Source organism: Gastrolobium bilobum, unplaced genomic scaffold, assembly GCF_033153095.1.
Source record: "Gastrolobium bilobum isolate Gb01-03AN ecotype WA unplaced genomic scaffold, APGP_CSIRO_Gbil_v1 utg17648, whole genome shotgun sequence".
NCBI lineage: Eukaryota > Viridiplantae > Streptophyta > Magnoliopsida > Fabales > Fabaceae > Gastrolobium > Gastrolobium bilobum.
The window spans coordinates 386,354-411,726 of NW_026898409.1; the positions used below are offsets into that span (position 1 = coordinate 386,354).

The 25,373-nt window shown below is 33.3% G+C and overlaps 2 protein-coding genes across 3 annotated transcripts; both read left to right on the forward strand.

Annotated features, from left to right (window-relative positions):
- Positions 1 to 2,073: 2,073 nt before the first annotated feature.
- Positions 2,074 to 10,310, forward strand: LOC133315880 (uncharacterized). Of its 2 annotated transcripts, none has more exons than XM_061517559.1 (14): positions 2,074 to 2,080; positions 2,205 to 2,291; positions 2,400 to 2,601; positions 3,076 to 3,150; positions 3,321 to 3,422; positions 3,988 to 4,028; positions 4,696 to 4,809; positions 5,952 to 6,066; positions 6,174 to 6,364; positions 6,460 to 6,576; positions 6,745 to 6,825; positions 6,972 to 7,210; positions 8,705 to 8,744; positions 9,652 to 10,310. In XM_061517559.1, the coding sequence occupies exons 2-14, from the start codon at positions 2,229 to 2,231 to the stop codon at positions 10,219 to 10,221; spliced, it is 1,950 nt and encodes a 649-aa protein (XP_061373543.1). In that variant the 5' UTR covers positions 2,074 to 2,080; positions 2,205 to 2,228; the 3' UTR covers positions 10,222 to 10,310. The 2 variants fall into 2 exon arrangements, with proteins under 2 accessions (XP_061373543.1, XP_061373542.1); XM_061517558.1 differs by lacking the exon at positions 2,074 to 2,080 and adding an exon at positions 2,084 to 2,133.
- A 9,525-nt stretch (positions 10,311 to 19,835) lies between these two features.
- On the forward strand, positions 19,836 to 21,748 carry LOC133315886 (LIM domain-containing protein PLIM2b). Its single transcript, XM_061517565.1, has 5 exons — positions 19,836 to 19,970; positions 20,651 to 20,750; positions 20,880 to 20,911; positions 21,047 to 21,136; positions 21,461 to 21,748. The coding sequence occupies exons 1-5, from the start codon at positions 19,836 to 19,838 to the stop codon at positions 21,746 to 21,748; spliced, it is 645 nt and encodes a 214-aa protein (XP_061373549.1).
- Positions 21,749 to 25,373: the final 3,625 nt, after the last annotated feature.

Genomic DNA, 25,373 nt, shown 5'->3' on the forward strand with positions numbered 1-25,373 from the left:
TTCAAATATCCATAATCGATTTTTTTTTGTAGCATTTATATTTTCGTATTATTGTCAACACCGAGCACTGAGAATGTTATCAGCGTGGTACCGTGATAATTGACTATTGGAGGAAGTTTCGATATTAGTAGAATTGAATTTTACCGTGATATAATATGTAAAAGCTATAATAAAATATTATCTATATCGCGAATAATTTTCGACCCTTCAATTTCTATAATAGTCAAACAATACAAAAGATAGTTAGATATGTGCGTGTGTGTCAATCTCTCTCTGTGTGAGTGTGCATTTGTACATGAGAGAGGGAGAAAGAAGACATATATAGGATCTGGATACAAATTATACCGTTTTCTCCACAAATTATAATGCAATTTGTGAAAGGTGTCATGTGTTTGCATAAGAACAATATAGGGATGACCATGTTGATGCACCTTGGATTTTGAAGCCAATTATTCAAGAAAATGAAAGAGTATAATATGATCTAAATTGGGTTCATGAGATGTAACTCTTGTGTAATGAATTACAATCTAATGTATTATTGGTTGAATTAACCAAAAGAAAAAAGAACTACGCTTAGTACATTTGAAAAAAAATTAACAACATTAATAAAATGCTGCCAAACTGTTGGAACAAAAATTCAGAATGGCAAGTTTAGTATGGCCAGTATTTTGAAGCCCTGTGCAACATGGAAAACATGCTTTCATCCTTATGACAAACAGATGATATGCTTTAGCCAAAATTGTGAAGAGTCACCTCTCAAATTAGACAACAAATGAGACTTAGTATATACATATTTTTATTCAGAGAACTCAAGTACAATTGAAAACAGTATAATAATTCATATTAAGTATATTATTCAGTGATTGGTAAAAGTTTGTCATTTATTTTCATTAAAAATAATATATTAAAAATGAAATTTGGACTGTTCATTATCTGATTCATCAATCGAAGAAACATGGTGAAGTAATGATAAATACTGACCAATAATACTCCTTCAACTATTGTCCTTATGCCCTTTTGCCCTTTTGCATGTGGCTGTCACATTAAAACAGAGAAACCAAGTTTAACAGATAATTGCAATATGACATGGAAAGGGAATCAAGTTGGTCATTGGCAACTCATTGAATATAGCTGCTCAAGTGCCCCTAAAACTAGCCACCAATCCTCTTCATTACTCACCATCATCCATAAACCGTGAATGTTCGGCATATGATTTAATCAAGTTTAAAAGATTGGAATAGTTCTAAAGTCTCCTATATCTCCCAAATTCTCTCTGAATTTTTATCAAATATTCTCATATCATATATATATATATATATATATATATATATATATATATATATATATATATATCTACTATTTTCTAATTATATAAAATGAAGCATAATTCTTTAATCATATTTTTTAGTTCATTCAAAGAGCTCCATAATAATAATTTAATAATTCAATTTTTTAAATAACACATGTACATTACTAGAAGATAATAAAAAGAGTCATAAGAGAATGAATTTAAATTAAATTCTGAAAATAATAATATTAAAAATATTAACTTTTAAGAAAAAAAAAGACAAATTTCTTGCATTAAATTTTTTGTTAATACATTAAAAATGTTCAATACGATTTTTAAATTTTGCTTAATTTTCCATCAAACATTAAAAAATATTCTTATTTTTTAATTCAAGACTAAAATACATTTGAACATAAATTGAATGAAATAAATTAAAAAATTTTAATAAAAAATTTGCTACCAAAAATGATTACATAATTTAAGGTGATTTAAATTATGTTGCTACAGAAACATTTAAACACATACTACAAAATCTAAACAATATTATAACATATTTTAAAAGATTAGAGGATTAGACCAACAAAAACCTTTGACTCGAAAGAAAAAAGATTAAAGCTGACAGCAACTGTTTCTAGCAAGGAAATAAGGATAAAGCTAAGTGGGTCCCATCAAGAAAGTACACTCCAAAATCTCATTCTGATCATCACTTCTCAGTCGTTGATTTCACTATCTGAGAACCGACATTATAGTTGAAGAGCTCCATCACTCATTGCAATTGGCAAGGCTTTTCAGGTACCCTTCGTTTTGCATGCAAATGAAAATGTTCTTTTTGTGATGTTTTTATGGTACATAATCCAATCCCTTTTATGAAAAATTTGTACCCTTTGTTTTGCATTAATTCAGTTTCTTTCTATAGAGATATATTGATAGGGCACTTGGGATGGAAGATGAAGTGATGGAACCCCAGGATTGTGAAGATATTCATAATTGTTTGATAAAGCTGGTTAATTTACTGTTCCTTACCTTTGTTTATCTTGAAAGTTATTGTCTTTAATGCAAAATCAAAGCCAATTGAAAAGTTAACTATGTGGGTATTACATTTACATTACAGAGAAGTAGTCCCCAAAGGAGAAGGGATAAGGTTTACATTGGGTGTGGAGCAGGGTTTGGTGGTGACAGGCCTTTGGCTGCTCTTAAGTTGCTTCAAAGAGTCAAAGAACTAAATTATTTGGTCCTTGAATGCCTGGCAGAACGTACTCTAGCTGATCGTTATCAAATCATGGTGTCTGGTGGTGATGGTTATGATTCTCAGAGTATGTGTTTCTTGTTCAAAATAAATTATCAAGTTTCATTTTTTTTCCCCACCTTTTAATTTAAATATGTTTTTGATACATCAGTGCAATATTCATTCCTTCTGGGTGTTACCATCAAATTTTCCAATTTTTCTGTGTTTATTTGTTTATTTAATGTTATTTATTTTATATATTATATTTTCTTAATTTGTTTTTGCTTTTGTATGTCGACCAAACTACATTGGGATAAAGATGATGTTGATATCTAATGTAGATGTAGGTATAATTTCTATGGTTCTTTTTCAGATAGGAAACTTAAACCTATATATATATATTGGAAAACAAGTATGTTTTTGTTTCTATTATTTGAAGGCATTTGATATTGAAGGCATTTGATATTGAAGTCATTGGAGCTGCGGTGGACCGGTGGTTTGTTTCGTGCTCTTGCATTTCTCTAATCTTAAGTTGCTGATTGTTGTAAAATTTTATCTGCAGTTTCTAACTGGATGCATATGCTGCTGCCTCTAGCTTTGGAAAGAGGAACTTGCATAATTACCAATATGGGTGCTAGTAAGAATTTTTAATGTTACATTAATGGATTGTGTAATAATTGTTGATTATATGAAGATATTATATGTTTAACAAAATTTTGTGTAATGCATTTATTTGGTTTGAGTTGATAGACTATATCGTTTCTCACATTTGTTTGTCTAACTTCATTCATTCTTTGTTTCTAAAAGTGGATCCTCTGGGTGCTCAACAGAAGGTCATTGAAATAGCTAGCAGCCTGGGACTTAATGTTTCTGTTTCTGTTGCTCATGAGGTGTCTATAAAAAATTTAGGTATTTAGATTTCCCTATTAACTTTCCTTTGACCTATGTTATTGTCAAATTTTAAATGAATGTTTTAATTGTGTGTGTGGGAGGGGTGGGGTGGGGGTTTAAATACCAACTAATTTCCAAATCTGTTTACTTGTCTCTGGAATTTGTTTTTACCTACTGTTACAACTTCTAGCTTTCATTTTGTTTGATGTATATTGTGTGATCCCTCCTTTGGTAGGTCCTTGTTAGATGGATCTGCTATAATTGGATGGTATGAAGAGTGTTACTTCTCTCTAATATAGAAACAAACAATAGGGTGTCCTAGTAAAGAGGTTTTCCTGGTTAAAAGAATGACAGTTATTATGAGCTCTAAAAAGGCATATGCTTTTATTTATTTATTTTTAATTTTTTTTTTCTGTCTTTGCCTCTTAGCAAGGTGCCTGTCTGAAATTGTTGATGCATCTGGTTGTACTATCCTGCTACCTTATAATATATTTATTTTGCTGAAAGAAAATAAACTGTTATATTTTCTTAGTATTCTCCGTGCTAAGTTCTGCTACTGATATGTACATACAACATTTTTCAGGTTCAGGGTTTTCACCAGCAAAATCATATATCATGGAGGGTGTAAGAATCTGTTCTCATGTGGCTGTTTGTGTTCATATATAAAGTCATTCCCTAATTAATTATTTCTTTTTGTTTCAACTTTGTGGTGTATTAGCAACCAATTTATGGGCAGCCCTTCACCAGACTGTGCAAAATGGCATATTTATTTTCCTTCATACTTGTTTTATCAAGTGATGTCATATGACAAGTTTAATTTTTACCCCATTTTTTGGTTATCTATTTACTGATTGTCATATGAAGAATTTTAGTAATTGTTAGATGTAAAATCATTCATGAGTATTCACCTAGCAGCATAAGCTTTTGGAATAGTTGGTTATTAATATGGTATTAGAGCCTTTATGATCAATATGATTGAGCGGTCAGGAGTTTAATTCTTGTTGCCCTCATTCTTCTATTAAAAAAAAAGTTGAATTTCTTGATAAGGTAGTTGGTCATGGATGTTAATAATTGCTCCTGTAATTTTTCTTCACTTATTGACTTGTAAGGCTGCATTCTGATTTACTTATTGAACTAAGTGGAGGATTCTATCAATCTATCCCCCTTTGGTTATCTGTCAATAATATTGTCATATGCAGAATTTGATCAAATTTAGTTATGCATGCATGCTTTCTCCACTTTACTTGACTTTTGTTAAGCCGGATGTGAAATTTGGCTGTAATATGCGAAGGGTATCAGCACCTACTTGGGAGCCACTTCTATTGTTCACTGTCTTGAAAAATACCAACCAAATGTAATAATTACTTCAAGAATTGCAGATGCTGCTTTATTCTTAGCTCCTATGGTACGAAATCTGATCTATTCTTTCCTTCATATTACCCATCTTTGCCTCTTTCCTCCATCAATGCCTGGTTTTTAGTAACTGAATGCAGTTTTCATATGGACAATATTGCTTTTTACAAGGTATATGAAAGTTTATGAAATTTCATTTGGTACTTGATTTTTTATTTTAAGCAGGTCATTAGAGATTCCATTAACTTAGGCCTACATAGGATAACTTTTCTCAGAAACACTTTGCTTGTGCTCGTAGAGTGAGATTCAAATGATGAATCACAGCACATGGAGTCATCTCCTTAGCTTTCTTTCAATAAAAATATGGTAGACGGAATGATATACATATATTAGCCTACCGCTTTTTTCTTGAAAGATAAGGAGATGGCTTTGTTGATAATGATTCATTATTTGGACTACGTCTAAACCGTTGAGTAACTACTCATGGAATGGGATTTTTATCAATCCAGTCACTGAATCATGAGTAATTACTTTGCTGATCTTACATATTAAGTATTACAGAAATTGAACTTTCATACATAATTGATTAAATTTTTATCCGCTGGTGGTGTTAGATATAAAAATCATTCATATTTCTTCACTTAACAACTTAAGTTTTTCACAGAGTTGGTTCATGACATGGTATTAAAGCCTCTATGACCAAGTTGTCTAGAGTTCGATCTTTCCCATCCTCATTCTCTAATTAAAAATTGAATTTTAGAAAAAGGTAGGTTGGACCTATGCATTGTCCATGATTCACGCCCTAATGACTCTTGAGTTTGGTGATGTGTGTCATGTCATCACCTAATAGCTTAAACTTTTAGGATAGTTGGTTTATGACTGGTGGAATTTGTTGAAGTAGCTAAAGACACGCACACATACACAAACACTTAAAAAAGTGATTTGCGGTGCGAATTGTATTTTTTTTCCCCGTACTAGGAGTTATCACCTTAATTAACATTTTTTTTTTCCGGAAAATTATAGACATTTTCTGTGGAGCATATTACATTTTTTTTTATAATGTGCCAAATATCTTAGATTGTACAATACTATTAAGCGAAAGATAGGATCAGAAGAGCTGTTGTTTTTTGTTTACTCTGTAGCGTAGTTATCTGTTGGACAAAATTCTAAATGATCATGCCGGTATATTGGTAGGTTTATGAACTAGGTTGGAACTGGGATGAATGGGAGCATCTAGCTCAGGGATCCTTGGCTGGGCATCTTCTAGAGTGTGGCTGTCAACTCACAGGGGGATATTTCATGCATCCAGGTCTAATATAGCTTAACTCTACCCTTGAGTATGGTTTGAGATATAAGTGCATGGGTTGTGTTAATAAGATGATACTCTTTAAGCTTTATCTATCTTGTTTGTTTTAGGAGACAAGTACCGTGAAATGTCCTTCCTGCAACTACTGGATTTATCACTTCCTTATGCTGAAATTTGTTATGATGGACAAGTGTGTGTAGCAAAGGCTGAAGGTAGTGGGGGAGTTTTAAATTTTAATACGTGTGCTGAACAATTACTCTATGAGATTGGAGACCCTGGTGCTTATGTGACCCCTGATGTAGTAAGTTAGATGTTTGTTATGAAGCACAGGACATCAAGGATTTATGACTAGAGGGTAGAATACACAAGAAGAACTCATATCGTGTTCTTTAACAGGTCATTGATTTTCAGGATGTTTCATTCCTTCCATTATCTAGCTGTAGAGTTCGCTGTCTTGGGGCAAAACCATCTACTATATCAGTTCCTGATAAACTTTTGCAGTTGGTTCCAAAGGTACTTTTCTGTATCATTCCTCTTCACAACATGTACTTATTTATATCATTCTCTTTTGTGTGATCTTCTTGAACCCCTCTGTATCTGTTCCTAGATTGCATTTTTATTTTTATGATTGTTCTTCTTCGAAGATCCCTCGGCTCTGATGCTCCAAATACTTACTTACAGGATTGTGGATGGAAAGGATGGGGAGAGATATCTTATGGAGGTTACGAATGTGTTAAACGTGCTAAAGCTGCTGAATATCTGGTAACCTTCACAGCCTTATCATCACCAATTAGATCTGTGATCTTGATTCATTTTTTCTTAAATTTATGTTGATTCTACTGCTTGATAAGACTACTAGGTACATCAAGCTTACTATCAATTGATATATTATTCATATGTTTCCTTAGGTTAGATCATGGATGGAAGAAATATTTCCTGGTCTTAATCACCATATACTTTCTTATATAATTGGGTTTGATAGCCTCAAAGCTGTCAGCAGCAGTGAAGATGTGTCACCAGAGAGGACTAGTGAAGATATTAGGTTACGCATGGATGGACTTTTTGAGCAGAAGGAACAAGCTGTCCAATTTGCTAGAGAATTCACAGCATTGTATACAAATGGACCAGCTGGTGGTGGTGGTATCAGGTCAATGTTCCTTTAAGTTTGGCACTGCATACTTTTAATTAAAATTCTGAATGGTCAGTTTTAATACCTGAGAGAATTATAAATCTGTTAAATTGGCAATTAATAATTTTTTTTTTGGAAATATTCCAATCAGTTCATCGCTTCGCAACTAATCCGATTCAGGGCGGGTCCAACAATTAATATTTTTTTAATTTGATGATTACTGGTGAAACCTTAAAATTTCTTTTGAGGTTTCTCTGAACTTGCTGGTAGATTTCCACTTCACTTTGGATTATCAGATTCTGGACTGGGTATTTGAATTGCAATGTACTTGAAGGTTTCGTTTCAATTGTTATAAAACACTTCCTACTAAACCTCGACCAGCGAGGGTAGAGTGAGGGCAATCCTTGCATGCAGTTTGCAAAGAGGCTCTTTCCTGGATGTTTTATTTCAATTGTTATATTTGTTAGAGAATAATATAAATCATTAAAAAGGCCCTTACCCAACACCTTAAGGTTTTGGGTTGAGATGTGGTGTCGGACTCACTTGGTGTATTTGGAGTAGCTTAGCCCATTGGTGGTGGTCCCCCGCCACGGGCTTCCCCTGGACCCGCCTGACAATGGTATCAGAGCCGGGTTGGGCTTGAGCTAGCCTGGTGATTGGCTAGGAGGCGGGTTGAGTACTTTGCGCTTGGGGTACTCGGTTGAGGAGGAGCATATTAATGTTGGGTTTCACACTTGAGAGGGAGATTGTTGAGATATTCAAGTGTGATGAGTCCCACATTGGTTGGTAATGGGCTAAGTGAAGAGTATATAAGTGGAAGGACCCATGAACCCAAAGCCTTAAGGTTTTGGGTTGAGATGTGGTGTCGGACCCACTTGGTGTATTTGGAGTAGCTTAGCCCATTGGTGGTGGTCCCCCGCCACGGGCTTCCCCTGGACCCGCCTGACAATGGTATCAGAGCCTGGTTGGGCTTGAGCTAGCTCAAAGGATAGGAGTGCCCAAGGCCTTATAAACTCCACATTAGTTGCTCATACAACCAATGTGAGACTATATATCTCAACACGCCCCCTCACACGAGAGCCCATTGGGCTAGAAGCGTGGATATTGCACAGGCCCAATTTTTGGTTTACCTTATTGTGCTTTTTATTTTAATTCCACTTTAAAGTGGGGGCGGTGGGAATCGAACTTGTGACCTTATAGTCATGATACCATGTAAAAAACCAATTCAACCCAAAAGCTTAAGCTTGTGGGTGAGGACTTTTTTAATGATTTATATTATTCTCTAACAATATTAAAAACAAAAAAACATTATACTAATTATTTGGGAAACTCCAATTGTAAATGAAGTTGTAACAAAAAGTTGAAACTGGGTTGTTGAACTCTGAAGAGCAAGTTATGCTGTACTCATAATCTACATACTATTTATTCATTGCTGCTGCAAATGCTGTGATATTTGATGCCAAATATTCTTTCTGCTGACTGTTAGTGATATATCTTTTTGTTTGAATGCAGTACTGGATATAAGAAAGAGATTCTTCTAGAAAAACAGTTGGTACTTTCTTCTTCCCCTTCCTCTCTCACACTTGTGTATATGCATGCATTAGGACTGCACTTACACACATGGATCAATAAAATCCGTTGAGCTCTATCAAAAACCAAATTTTCACTAAAACAATTTAGTGCAAATTCTTCTTTAATAGGATAAGGCTTGGATGTTGAGAACTTTGAAATTATTGGTCAAACTGATCCCTCAATCTAAGACACGTGAAATTATCTTTCTGAGCTGAAATCGGATAATGAACTAAGAGGCCGTTTGGTATGCAGATTCTTTTTGTTTACCTGGGATAGGGAGATCGGCAACATGGGTTACCCATGTTTGGTTGCAGATAAAGCACAAGTTTGCCTGATAAATTATTGTCCCGTTTTTTTGTTTTATATGTGATATAATGTACAATTGATGAGAGAAGTTGCCCATCAAGAATATGGGTATCACTGTTACCGGGAAGTGAATCCTTAGGCGCCAATAAAAAGACCAAAATAACCCACTTTTGTACGGAAAGAGAAGATGGTGGATTGACATGCTATATTGTAAAATATTAAATTTGAACGAAAAAGTAAATGGGGGTTATTTTTGTAAAATAACTCCCTTTCCTACTACTATTACATAATCAACCAAACATCAACTCAGAAAATTTATCAAAATATTCCAGGTAAAATTTTGGTCAACCAAACACATTTTTATAAATTTTCCAGAATAAATTATTTCCAATCACATTCCGGCGAAATTAGTTTCCCAGTAACCAAAAAATTTCTCTCGTACCAAACGCCCCCTAAAAACATTAATGAAACTTGTGATTTCTTGACAAACAAGTTTGTTTTGGTTGCAGTGCTAGTGATCTCACTGCAAGTTTCATTACCATGCTGCTAGAACTATTCATCATAGCTAGGTTTTTCTTCAGGTTACGCGTGAAGATGTTTTCTGGCGAACCGCGATGAAGAGGAACACAAGAAGCCAGTCAAATAAAGTAGTTGATCCTGAATGCAATCTGAGACAAACATTGACATTGCCACCTAAGTTACAAGATGAAACTGACAAATCCTCAACAGAATTTGTTTTCCCTGATAGGAGTTGCTCATCTGCTCCATCTGGCCAGAAGATTCCACTTTACAATGTAGCACATAGCAGAGCTGGTGATAAAGGAAATGACATAAACTTTTCCCTTATCCCACATTTTCCTCCAGATATTGAGAGGCTGAAACTAGTTATTACATCTCAATGGGTAAAATCAGTGGTCTCACCTCTTCTGGATTTGTCCACTTCTCCTGATTTAGATGCAAGACATCAAAGAGATAAATGGGTCAATGAAAATGTTGAAGTGGAGATATATGAAGTTAAGGGAATCCATTCATTGAATATTGTTGTCAGGAACATCCTAGATGGTGGTGTCAACTGTTCTAGAAGAGTTGATCGGCATGGAAAGACCATTTCAGATCTCATACTATGCCAACTAGTTGTGTTACCTCCATGATCAAGTGACTTTCTAGTAATATATATGTAACGACCTCGAAATTATTTAGAAAATAAAAAAACAATGGATTCGTCACTAATTTTATTTAATTTGAAAAAAAAATGGAAAACCTTATATTTTAGCAAAATTAGTCTTTGAATCAAGGTTTGAGAGGCTAATTATGTACTGGGAGGGTGAAAATTTAATCTTACTGCATCAGTGATATATCCATTTGGAAAAATGGTTGCATTAAATTAATTATCCAAATTTTTAATAATTTTAGAGTATTTGCTTAACCCAAATAAAACAAGATGAATAATAAAATTATTTATAATAAAAGAAAAAGAAAATCAAATTATAAAAGTTTCACTCTAAGCTTGACGGAAAAATTTCGCTCTGACATATTCTCTGCTGCAATGAGAAATTCAAAGCTACGTTGTTCTTAAAAGTATTTGTTGGTTTTGTTAAATTTATAATTTTGAAAGTTAGCTCACAATTGCATAGGGTATAAGATAGTATGATTATTGTAACATCCTCGTCTCGAGCCGGTTCAATTAACATGCATATGATATAAACAGAAACAGCGGAAGACTTAACTTACGAAAATATGAGCTAACTTTTTCTTTTTCTAACTTAATTCTTACTCGGCGTAAGCGAAAATCGGGCAGAGTTTCCTCTATAAATCGGACAACTGGGGATTTTCCAATCCCATTCAGAAGCATTTCCTGATAAACAGTTTATACAGCACATCTATCCAGAAGTACCAGTCATGCAAATATAATCAGATACCCATCCATGGGCGCATGCATAACTTGGCTCAGTGCCGCTAATCTAACAGCATGCAATCCAATACATAAACATAATTGAATACTACATCATCATATAACGTGCCTGAATACTCAAATGTACATGCATCAAACTGAAATACTACATCATCATCAGACATGTACAAAACATCTACAGGCCACATACAAAATATAGGATCTAACATCATGATCCACAAAATACGAAAATACTAAATGAAGGTACTATACTCCAAATAAAAGTAGTCTACAGCTACTCAAAATCCAATCAGTCCACTGCCTCAGCCACATGTCGCGTCCCTGCCTAGTGAGGACTCACCGGGAATCTGGGCACCTGAAAATATGTCCCCAACGAGGGGTGAGATTACAAATCTCAATAAGCTCCAGGTTTATAGAGAATTCTCCATACCCCTGGCTCACTCCTGCATGAAAGTTAGATACAGAGTATACGAATACAACATATAACAGATATCATAACAGAACAGAGCATATATCCATATCATATCAGAGATGTGCGTCGTCATTCCCAAGGGAGGACCCCAAGCGGAAATTAACGCACGTGTTCCCGAGGGAGGACCCCAAAGCGGAACCAGACATATCAAAGATGTGCGCCGTCATTCCCAAGGGAGGACCCCAAGCGGAAATCAACGCACGTGTTTCCGAGGGAGGATCCCAAAGCGGACATCAGGGTACTATACAATCAATGGCCAGAGATTGTTACAGAAATCATATTACAGAAGTCATATCAGAGCAAAACATATCATGTTATCAAATAACTCTATATGAATGCATCTATACAAAGCATCTAAATAACAGTCATACAGTCCAACCATAGTTCACTAACCATGGTGGATCACTCAAGCAGGAAAAGACTCCTTAAACATAGAGCTTACATCTTGAAGCTTTATCAATCTGCTTACTTGTGACACAAGTTACTTTTATATCTTCAAGAGATTTTGATCCTTTTCAGTCCCTAGGTACACCTAGAGCAAGAATCCACAAATATAAATTAATAAATGCCATCATGCCTAGCTTTCACATAAGGCATACATTTTATCGTTTCTTTTCGTTTCTTTATGTTTTTGCCAATGTTATGTCAATACACAAGTCTAGACCACCTTATACTCGTTAGGATTTCCTTAATTTAATCAAGTGTTCACTTGAGAATTTTCAACATAATTCATGCCATTTTCTCTAAAAGGTCGTGAACCTACCTTTAGGAACTCAATGTATTTTTCAACTCTTATTCAAACCATTTCACTTCTTAACTCATCAATTTTATACAATACATTACAACACATTTTATTAAAATAAAATGTAACAAAATATATTCCTAAGCCACCCTATAGGTCGAACTCCACAAGGCCGTAACATAGAGGTATGGTCCTTATGATTTTTCCTCTTTTAAGGATCCTTACTAATTCATCATTTTTCTACTTATTACTACACTCTACACTTCAAAATACATGAATTACAATTTTTCATATCCTCCCCTCTTCACCCTCTCATGGCCGAAACATCAAGGGGATACCACACAAGGGATTTTTTTTTTTATATTTAACACATGTAAACATGCTTATTCCACAAGCTTAAATACCCAACATCAAAAATCTATCATCACATTACCTTTCAAACTCATTCCTTTCCCACCCAACACATGCTTACAATTTTTATGGCTCACAACATCAAAACAATGCCATGGAAATGGAGTTTTATTACCTCCAATAGCTTGTACAAGGTCTAGGGAGCCATCTCCAAGAAAAACTCCTCTTAAAATACACTTTCTTCTCCTTGATGAATAGTGACACGAAAATTGAGGGAGGAAGAACTCTTCACACACTCAACTATGGCTCAAATTGATAGGTGGGATGGATTCATTGGACTTTTTCCTATGATTTTCATGTATGGATCAAAGGATTTGGATGAGTATTTAGGGAGAAATCAAAGGAATAAAAATCAAAGCCCTAACCCCCTTCTTCCAAGGTGCAGCTCGGGTTTGTGAGGGATGAGAGGAGAGAGAAACTGATTTGGATAGTGAGACTTGAGTGACTTGGTCTTTTAAGCACATGTGGCTTTTTAGCCGGATGTTTTTCTATCGCATATTTTAACTTAACGGACCCGGAACTAACTTATAGCTACAGACATATTTTTATTTTTCTGAACTCATTTACATAAATTTTTATTTCCTAAGGAATCATATTCATGATTTACAGTACCGTTTCTGCACCGTTTTTGACGAAATGCACTGTGGTTCATTAATTATGAACTGTTTGCATCAGAAACTTAAAACTTATAAACTTATCATTTCCTTGGGCCCATGTTGACTTGTTTGGCATATATTGGACTTTCTTATTCTTATTTCATCAATTATTTGCTTCTGGACTCTACCGGTTGCTTAAACAGCAGTATAAAATACCCGGTAGAAACACTATTCACGAGATTTTCACGGAAAGTGCCAGACTATACAATTTTTCGTTCTAAACTCATATTTGTTGTCAGAATTGTCAAATTATGTTTCTAAAATCATTTTGCTCATTTAAGCTCTACCGGTTAATTCACAAAACTGTAAATTCTCCGGCGGAACGCACTGTTCATAACATAGTCATGATTACAGTCAAAATACTCGAAATCGCTCACTGAATCTAATTATGGCATTTAAATCCTTAAATTAAATCTCTAACTAAGATTTACCAGTTAGGGTCATTATAATTATATATATATATATATATATATATATATATATATATTATATATATATCCTTACGAATCATACGACACTTGAGGGTGGCCAACCACGCAATCAATGTTATAGATTGTCGCGCGAATTAATAGAAGTTTAAAATAGATTTATTAAGACATATATTGATTGTAAAGAAATTGATAAAGAATTATGTTTCGAAATTAAATCCGCATTTGCAGAATCCAAGATAGCATGACTGTACAAAGACTCGTATGAATAGACAACGCTTGAGGATGACATGCCATACAATCAACTTTATCGATCATTGTGTAGATTATAAGAAATATAAAATAGATTTAATGAAACATGTTTTAATAACGGAGAAATTGATAAAGCAAACTGTTTTGAAATTAAGCCACATTGCATGGAATCCAAGATAACATGGCTAACACGAAGTATGAACAAACAACGCTTGAGAATTGTGAGTCATACAATCAACGTTGTCGATCGTTGCATGAAACACAAGAAATTTAAACCAAATTTAATAAAATGTATTTCAATAACTGAGAAATTGATAAAGTAAACTCTATTTTGAAATTAAGCCACATTGCACGGAGTTCAGGATAACATATCTATACGAAGACTCTTATAAACAGACAACGCTTGAGGATGGTGAGCCATACAATCAACATTCCAAATTGTTGCGTGAAGCACAAGAAATTTAAACCAGACTTAATAAAATGTATTTTAATAATGAAGAAATTAATAAAGCAAACTCTATTTTGAAATTAAGCCACGTTGCACGAAATTCAAGATAGCATGATTTTACGAAGACTCTTACTAATGGAAAATGCTTGAGGATTGTGAGCTATACAACCAAAGTTGCCGATCGTCGTGTGGTACACAGAAAATTTAAAATAGATTTCACAATTTCAATTTATTGTCTCTCTTTCTCTCTTTTTAAAAATAATTATCAAAGATAAAATGAGGAAGTATATTTACATAACTTAGCAATTTAATAATAAAGCTACATTAGCTAATTAGAGTATCAACTATCTAAATCATCTACCCATGAAATTAAACAAAACAAAAAATAATCCCTTTTATTTTATTAAAAATAAAAGAACAGTAAACTCAATATATAATTTTAAAATAAAGCAACTAATCAACTAATAACAAGCTATACATAGACAATCTAAAAATTTCAACAGTATCGTCATATTTTGTTTTGTTAACACATCATGCCATAAAAAAAACATAACATATTATATCTAATTACGAACTAAAAATGAAAATTTCTACGCCCTTTACACATCTTGTTTATTTATTATTTTTTTATTTTTCTTGTTACCCCTCTCAACTACTTTCATTCCCAAGCTCCAACTTACTCATTTATATCTTTTTATTATTTTAATATTAGGGTTTGATGTTTGTCATTTTAAATGACATAAGTTATGTCATTATAGGAGAGAGATAGACACAAGAATCATGGGAGAGAAAGTGAGTGGTTTTTTTTAATTTAAATTTTAAATAAAAAAATATTATTTTGTGTCTATCTCTCTCTTAAAATGACATAACTTTATGTCATCTAAAATGACAAACACTTTTTCCTTAATATTAGGCTTTAATGTTTTTAAAATGAATGTAGATAAGTTATCTACATTCGCTCCCGAAACGACGTCGTTTTGGTTGAAAAATTAAAAAATTATAATGAAAAAGACTATTATAACCCTGAAATAAATTATAATTACAAAAATACCTTAATTTTCGCCGCAAAACGATGTCGTTTTGAACTCAGTGTAAATAAGTTATTTACATTAACTGTAGAAAAAGCGAACCCTAATACGTAAACTAATTTCCTAACCTAACAGGAAAAAAAAGTGTTACCGTAAAACTAAGGGGAAAATGTTTGTCATTTTAAATAATATAAAGTTATGTCATTTTAAGAGAGAGAAAGACACAAAATAAATTTTTTATTTAAAATTTAAATTAAAAAATCACCTACCTTTTCTCTTCCATGATTTTTATTTTTTGTGTCTATCTTTCTCTTAAAATGACATAACTTTGTGTCATTTTTAATGAAACTACGTCATTTTGATGTGTTTTGTCATTTTCTCTAATTTATAAAATTAAAAATAAAAATAAATGGAGGAAAGAGAATGTAAAAACACACCAAAACGATGTAATTTCATTAAAAAATGACACAATTACGTTATTTAAAATGACAAATCATAACGACAAACATTTTTCCCGTATTTTTTGCAAAGGAGAAATAAATAAGCATCAACCAATGTAATGTTACAGTCGCCAATATGTTCAATCCTGTAAGGGTGTGCATGACAACCATTCTATTCCCTAGCACTGTTTCTGAAAAGAAACAATTCTTTTCTATTTCTGTGCCATGGAACAGTTTCTAAGAAAAAAAAGTGTTTGATAACATGTCCTATTTTTGTTCCGAGAATGAGAATTGTGTTTGATAACACAACAAATAATATAATAAAAAATAATTCCTATTAAATATAAATAAATTCCGGATCATCACTTTCCTTTTCACATGGTGTGGTTGTGGTGGTGGCGGTGGTGACAGCGACGGTGGTAGTGGTGGGGATAGTGGTGGTGGAGGTGACGACAGTGGTTGCGACAATGGTGGTGGGTATGGTGGTTGGTGGCAGCAACAATGGTAGCAGTGACATGGTGGTGGTTGTGAAGGCATCATGGTGGTGGTGGTGGTAGTGGCTGCGGCGGTGGCGGTGGTGGTAGGTGACAATGGTGGTGGTAGTGGTGGCAATAACGTGGTGATGGTAGTGGCGGGGGTGGTGTAATGGTGGCGATGGTGGTGGTGACGGTAATGGCAGTGACGGTGGTGGTGGTGGTGGTTGGCGGCGGCGGCAACGACGACGGTGATGATGACGGTAGTGGCTGCGGCAATAGTAGTGGTGATTGGTGACGTGGTGGTGATGGTAATGGTGGCGTCGTGGTGGTGGTAGTGATGGCGATGGGGGTGGTGGCAGTGGCGTGTGATGTTGATGGTGGCGGTGACGACAGTGGTTGCGATAATGGCGGTGGTGGTTGAGGGCGGTAGTGGTGATGGTGGTGGTGACGGTGATAATGGCGGTGGTGGTGGCGGCGGCGGTAGTTGTGGTGGTGGTGATGGTGGTGATAGGTGGAGGTGGTGGTGGTGGTGGCATCGTGGTGGTGAGGGGTGGTGACGACGACACTAGTGGTACGATGGTGGAGAGATATTGAGAGGGATAAGCGTTTCTCATTTTTCTTATTTTGTGCCCGGGAACAAAAAAGTAAAATTTTTTTGATTCTTTTTCCTGTTCCCCAGCACAAAAATTAAACCGGTTCATCCCGGGAACAAAAAAATAAACCAATTTTACCAAACGAATTTCTTATCCATTTTTGTTCCCGGGAACAGAAATTAAAAAAGAATTGATTCCGGAAAGATTGTCATGCACACCCTAAGCATTTCATATTTTTCCTTTTCCTTCTCTGCATTTTTTTTAACATTTAAAAAATGCGAGATAGAAGTGCTAAATTATGAAAGACACTATGACATATAACCTAACAAACATTTAATAAATTTTTTAACATCTAGTCAACTTTTTTCGATACGTGATCAACGTTTTGACACGTTTCTTTTTTTTTAGGTCTAAATTTTATTTATTTATTTATTTATTGGTATCCTATTTTATTTTATTAACTAAACATAAAAAAAATAATTTATAAATCAATTTTTTCTGTTATGAAATTTGACATAAAAAATTAATAAGGTACGATTTTTTTTATATTTATCTTATGAAATTTTAATATTTGATTGTTTATATGACTTATTATGAGCTGTTATATGTATTAATAATAAATTATATTATATATATTAAAAATATTATTTAATATCAAAACATGTTCCAACGTGTCGAAATATAACATTTTTTAAAATTAACGTGTCAGCGTGTTATATTCCATGTCAGTATCGGTATATCATTTATAACTAATAAATAAGTATTTGGTCATGAGAGAAACGCCTGCTGACCCATCGATAAGCGTGTAAGTATTTCCTTTGCTTTTTAATTTTTGTTTGACAATGGAGCCCACCAAAACTTGTGTCTGCAAGAATTTTATTTGTTTTGCGGGTAAAGGAGGGATGTATTTCCCTATAAAATAACACAAAATAACATTATGGATAGTGCCCACTGCCAAATGCCAATTATCGAACCAAAACAAATTCATCGTATATTTGAAAAAAATTAATAGAAATAAAATAAGTAAGAATAAATCAAATAATATTTTTATTATCACAAAATTTAATTCTCCAAAATAGGGGTTCACAATAAATCAATGTTCACATGAGTTTCACTTCGTGCTACGAGCGTTGAAGGAAAAAAGTACTTCCAAGCTTGGAAGTTGGAACTAGGATTAGCAAAACGGGCAACCTGGCCTGACCCAACCCAACCCGTATTTAATCCGAAAAAATGAGTCGGGATAGGTTGACTCGAAAAAAAAAACGAGCCAGAAAATCCAATCCAACCCAACCCAAGTCGGGTTAGGGTTGACTCTAAAATATAGCTCGTGGGTTGGCTTGAAAAAATAGCTTGCGAGTTGGCTCAAAAATTGCTCGCGGGATGACTCATTTTCAGCCTATTTAAACGATCCTATAATATTAATGCGCTATGTGGCTTCCATTAGCTAAACAAAGGGTTACAAAATGAGAAATAAAAGCAAAATATTTTAGTTTCGAATTTTCTTCACAACAAATTTGCATCAACATCAAGCAACAATCAGAACCACTTGCTACCAAGTGAGTAAGATATTTGAACCAAACAGAGCCAGCACAACCTAACAATATAAAAATGGCAGGGATGTGAGAAGATTAGGGACTTAGGTTTAGAGAAGGAAGAAAAAATGATGACAACATTTGTGGGTTTTGTCCATTTTTGTATATTATATTTTGTATTTTTTTATAAAAAAAAAAAAATCTCAACCCGCGAGCCAGCTCATTTGACCTGCGGGTTGGCTCATTTTTTCACAAGCCGGCTCGGATCGAGTTCACAACTCGTTTTTGCCGATCCTAATTGTTTTGTTTGAAGTAGGACTCCTATAATTTTTCATATTGAAGTTGTTGGGGAAATAACTTACTATGTGTTCTTTAGCCTATACAAACTTATAATAATAATAATAATTAACAAAGGCTGCAGACCACAGCATTCCTAAAAACGATCATGATTGGAAGCATTTTGAACATTACATTACATTGATATTTCTTTTTCTCTGCAATATACTACATACATAGGTTCTATTTTATTTTGTAAAACTTTGTTCTGTCATGTTGCATTGTGTCTTTTTAGCCCTTCTTCTATACAAAACAACTAAAGCAAATTTATTATATTCCATTTCTTTTACAAGAAAAAATAAAGTATATGTTTAAGTGAGGGGATACAACCTTGTTTCCAGGGAGGATTAACTATTTTCTTGTTTCAAGATTGGAGGTTGGGAATCACTGATTATGGAATTACCCAATCTAAAACATGTTAAAAATACATAGTCTCTTAATTTACCAAATGCTAAAAAGAAGGATTCCCTTTTTTTTTTTATAAAAACAAAGTTCAAAAATTAATTGGAAAATTGCCATGATAAATATAACAACCAAGTATTTTTTCTCTCTTAACATCTCTTTATGTAATTGCTATAATAACATCTTAATTATGAAATCCAGAACTAAATATATTCATACATACTACCAGAATAGCAAATGAAGAAGAAAAAAAGTTGGAGTTAATTATTTTTGATGGTTCACATAATTTGCAATCATGGAAATGGTCAAACCACCAACCTGTTTTCACTCCAAACAATTAGATTATATCCACAAACAGCAAAAAATTTCCATTTTTGCTTCACAATATTTTGCATCTCCAATCCCTTCTCAACCATTTACTAGCGAGATCTAATCCACTATATCCTGATATAAGTTACTTTTGCTTAGACATATCCAAGACTTTGTTGTTCAATCCCCATTTGTCTGAGGTGTGCACTCTTGTTGAACTTCTCTTTTTTCCTCAGACATCCTTGCAGGATCAAAGGAAAAAAAAGAAAAAAACAAACAAACATAAAACACAACCAATTAGAAAGGTCTTGAGGAAGGGGAAAGAAACATGTCATTCACAGGAACTACTGATAAATGCAAGGCATGTGATAAGACTGTTCATGTTGTTGACTTGTTAACTCTTGAAGGTATTCCTTATCATAAAGCCTGCTTCAAATGCAGTCACTGCAAGGGATATCTTTCGGTATAGTTCTCCAATACCCTTTATTTTCTTTTTGTTTTTCTTGCTTCATCTGATCCTTAAATTTGTTTCCTTCATATGTTCCTTTTTATTATTCTGTCTCATTGTTTTGTGCTCATGTGGTCATACATACTCAACAATACCTCATATGTAATTGCAGAATCTTAAATAAGGTTGAAGTTTTTAATTAATTACATGCAGAACACATAAAAATCAGTTAGATTCAATGCTTTCAATGTACATAGGTAACCAGGCTCAGACACATTATTTTGAAACTGATAGAATATAAGTATGCCACCTTGTTTTTCTTTTATTTCCTGTTATGATTTTGCAAAGGAAATAGTGAAAACAACAAAATCATGTTTTTAACATTTCATTAAAAAAAAAAAAATCCTATAAACAAGAAACAAAATGAAAATGAAAACAATGTGACAATTTTTGTAATTATAAATGAAAAGATAACTATAAAATGAGTGTTTGAGTGTTTTTAAGAAAAAGAAAACCACATTTTTTCTAAATTACTCTGAGAAAGATTTTGTTTATAAATTATTTTAAACACAATAGGATAATCCACAAACGCACTATGGTAGCTTGATCTGACATGATTCATTCAGAAAAGAAAAAATTAGTTTTAACTTATTCCTAAATATGGAGTGTCAATGGTACTAATTAATATTGGTCAGATGAGCACATACTCCTCAATGGATGGTGTTCTGTATTGCAAGCCACATTTTGAACAGCTTTTCAAGGAGTCTGGCAATTTCAGCAAGAACTTTCAATCTGGTAAGATGAACTCCATCTTTTAACCATTTTTTTTTCTTCCTAATTTAACCTCACAAAGGACAAATAGATACACTTTCTGTTAATTTTGGCTAATGAGCTATGTTGTTTCCTTGACTCTAAATGTGGCAGCAAAGTCTTCTGACAAACAAAACGACCTGATGGTATGTTCACTATCCAACCTTGCTATATGCTTTACAATTTGAGTGTCCTTCACTAACATCTAACCCCATTAAAGTGTATATATATATATATATTGTGCACTCTTTCTAACATGCATTTATAATGATCATTTACAGAATAGGACCCCGAGTAGGCTCTCTTCTATGTTCAGTGGAACACAAGACAAATGCGCGGTTTGCTTAAAAACAGTGTATCCGCTGGAAAAGGTTTGTAATCTCATATGTTAATCATACACAAAGTTGATTTCAACCAAAAAGTGAACTTCTATAATCATAAAAGCACAAACCATTAAAAATTATATATGGATCACAAGATTGCATTTATCATTACTATCTTAAACACTTTTCACAATTTGATTTTTAAATTGATTTCACATAACCTTAGTTAGGATTTTTGTTGCTATTGTAGCATTAGTGTTACAATCATAACCATCATCAATGCTACAATCCTAACCATCATTACTGCTACAATAGTAACAATTTTGATTTTGACAAAACTAATCATACAATTTTTTGGTTTCATTAAAATAGATGACACTGGAAGGGGAATGCTACCACAAGACATGCTTTAGGTGTGCTCATGGAGGGTGCACTCTCACACATTCAAGCTATGCTGCACTTGATGGTGTCCTCTATTGCAGGGTCCATTTCCAACAACTTTTCATGGAGAAAGGGAACTATAGCCATGTACTCCAAGCTGCTGCACATAAGAGGACTGGTTCTTCTGATGCTCCTCCTGTACCAGTTGATGCTCCTGAACCAGTTGAAAAGCCATCAGAGCCACAAGCATCTGAGGAACAAACAGAAGAAACCTCTTAGAATGAAAAGGGAAACATGAATTTGCTTCAAGTTCCTTCCTTCATTGAAGTTCACTTTCGTAACATTTTATCACAAAATTATTTGAGTTTTAAATTGTAAGCTAACTTGAAGAGGTTAGTTTATGTATTCTCAAACAAAAAATTTGAGCAATGCAATCAATATATTCTTTTATTCTTTTTGTTGGAATATTATTTATTTTATCTTATTTTTGAGATTTTCCTCCTATTTATCAATCAATAGACTAATTCGGTCCAGTCAAGCATAATGGTAACTGCGATAAAACTCTTCCAATCAAATTTTTAACATGGCTGCGTACAATATTGGTGATATCCAATATTGTTAAAATCGAGATCTCAAGTAAAATTGGAACGGGTTTAAAAAATCGTAAAACATAAAATTATAATATAAAAAAATCATAAAAACATAAAAGCGTTTGGAATATTAGTAAAATCATTTTGATGAAAAAAAATCGTAAAAACATAATATCGTAATGATAAATCGAGATTTTAACAACAATAGTGATATCACTTTGGCTCTAATAATTTTATAGGAAGACAATGAATTTAACACAGGTTCGCAACTGGGAACCTAATTAAATCTGTACTTAATTACATTATTAATGAGCAACAAAGAAAATAAAAAAGAAACTGTTATTCACTTATGAATTTTTTTTATTCTTTATCCTTATCTTTTTAGGAAGTGAATCTTCTCGTATTAAATAAATTTTTTGCCATGTTTTATTTAACTTGTATGATTGTAATTTTCTCCTATAATGAAGTTATGTTTTATTAAATACGACAGATCCATTTTTATTTTTATCTCATTTTTATTTATGGATAACTGAAATTTTATTAAGGGGATTATGAATATCTCATGTGACACGAAGATTCATATCTCCTCTTGTAGAGAAAAGGAAACATGTGGGAGCTATCTAGTTGAAAAAAGAAAAAAGAAAAAAGAAAAAATATGCAACACATTTTTCCATGGGTCAGGTTGGAGTTGGAGAGATATGAATCTTCATGCAGATTCATAATCCCCTTCTATTAAATATGAGGATCCCAGCTATGATGTATGACTATGGACTATTATCGTAGTTTGGTTAGTTAGTGAGTTAACCTTGTAGTGGCTTAGTATGTAATTATGTAATTATGTGATAATCTCATACACGCCATTGATTTGGGCTCGGTAAGGACGCATTGTTTAGAAAAAAAAGACTACATTACACAATATCGAACCAATTGTATAATATAATTTATGAAGAAAGTAAAATAAATATAATTTGACATGAGGAAAAATATAATTCACATATTTATTTATTTTAAGGGATAGGTTATTCTACCTACTCCTATCTTGCCTACCTTTTGCCTACCTCATCATTACTGTTGGATTACAATCTAATCCAACGGTTCATATTTACACAATAAAATAACCCTTTTTTCTCATTCTTTCTTCTCACTTCCTCCCACACCCTTTCTCTCTCCTCCCCCTTTCTCTCTTCCTCTCTACTCTATACCTAATTTTTTTTCCTTTATCTCCTCCCCCTTTCTATCAGGTTTATTTTTATTGGAACTTCTTTTTATTTTAATTGCATTGAACCACAGCACCACAACATTATGCGATTCATCGACCACAATATTTTAATTTAAGCATTATGCGATTCATCGAATAATATATGAGGTTTGCAACAATTTGTAGCTCATTGCAGAGAAGGGAACATGGCCATTGAATAACCCTAATATTCCAGCAATTTGGCGGCAGAGTTCATGTTCTCTATCACTGATGATATCTTCCTCCCTGAAAGTAACAATAATCGCATTCTATATTAAGGCTAACCTTGTAGCATCCACTTAACTTGATTCAATCTTTTTTCTCCCTGTAAATCCATAACTGCTTCGCATAATGCTTCCGCGTGCGTTCACCTCGGCAGAGATCAGAGATAAAGGGAAAAAAATTAGGTATAGGGTAGAGGAAGAGAGAAAGGGGGAGGAGAGAGAAAGGATGTGGGAGAAAGTGAGGAGAAAGAAAGGGAAAAAAAATTATTTTATTGCGTAAATATGAACCGTTGGATTAGATTGTAATCCAACGGTAATGAAAGAGGTAGGCAAAAGGTAGGCAAGATGTGAGTTATATTACAATCTTATCCAATGGTGAATATTTACTATCTAAAATAAACTCTTTTACTACTTTCTCTCTCTCACTGCCTCTCATTTTTTCTCTCTCCTCTGCTTTCTCTTTCTTTAATGGCGCTTCAGTATCAAAAAAAGGTGTAAGCTTTTTTATCGATTCATCCAACCCAGTCATTGTTATGAGCATTTACATAAAAAATTGAAAAAGGGTGTCAAGAAGAAACATACCCAGATGCCCTATGTTATAGAATCAGGTATGCCTGTTGTTGTGCGTAACATAGAGAGAACATAGATCATTTCCCCACTTCAAGGTGAAAAACAAGATAATCCTTTCCCCACTTCAAGGTGAAAAACAAGATAAGAAAGAGATAAGTTGATTCGATTTCAAATTTCAACAGCAAAATAGAAACGTTACTTTAATTGTGGATTAATTTAAAGGAAGGGATTCTTCGTGGTTTTCGATTTTTTTTGTTGTATTTTTGTGATTTCTGCCATGTTTAATTATATCATATTCAAGTAATTTTGAAAATTATATTCATCCAGTAGAATTATCATGCCATTAATCATTGATTGAATTTAGATTCAAATATAAATTCAGATTATAAATTACGCAAATCGATAGAGAGAAATGGGAGAGAGAGAAAGAGTGTGAGAGGTAGTAAGGAGAAAGAAAGGAGTAAAAGAGTTTATTTTAGATAGTAAATCCCCACCATTGGATAAGATTGTAATCTAACAATATTGAAAGAGGTAGGCAAAGGTAGGCAAAATAAGAGTAGGGAGAATAACCTTTCCCATATAAATTCAGATTATAAATTACGCAAATCAATAGAGAGAAAGGGGAAGAGAGAGAAAGAGTGTGAGAGGTAGTAAGGAGAAAAAAAAGGGGAAAATAGTTTATTTTATTCCACAAATCTCCATCATTAGATGAGATTGTAATCTAACGGTGTTAAGAGAGGTAGGCAAAGGTAGGCAAAATAAAAGTAGGCAGAATAACCAAGTTGTGTTACTACCAATCAATCTCACCGTTAGATGATTATGTTGATCCAACAGTTATATTTATTTCCATCTTTATATGATCATGATTTTCCAAATTTAATACTTTATATTTATTTTCACCTTTGTATGGTTATGATTTCTCATATTTAATGCTTTCACTTTAAATATAGGGAATCATAACCATGCAAAAATGAAAATAAATATAACCGTTGGATCAACATAATCGATCTAACGATGAGATTGATTGATAGTAACATTAATAGTAACACAACTTGATTGTTACAATATCTTTCTGCTTTTAAAATAATCAGTCACATTACAAGTCATTTTGTCATTTTGAAATTATTTTTATTTTACATTTGTATTAAAAAAAGTTTATTTTTAATACAATCTCAGATTGAAAAATTAAAAATAAAATGTTATTCAAATGTTACAACACTATGTATGAACTCAGCTTATTAACATTATCTTATTTTTTTAAAGAATAAAAGAATTTAAAATTA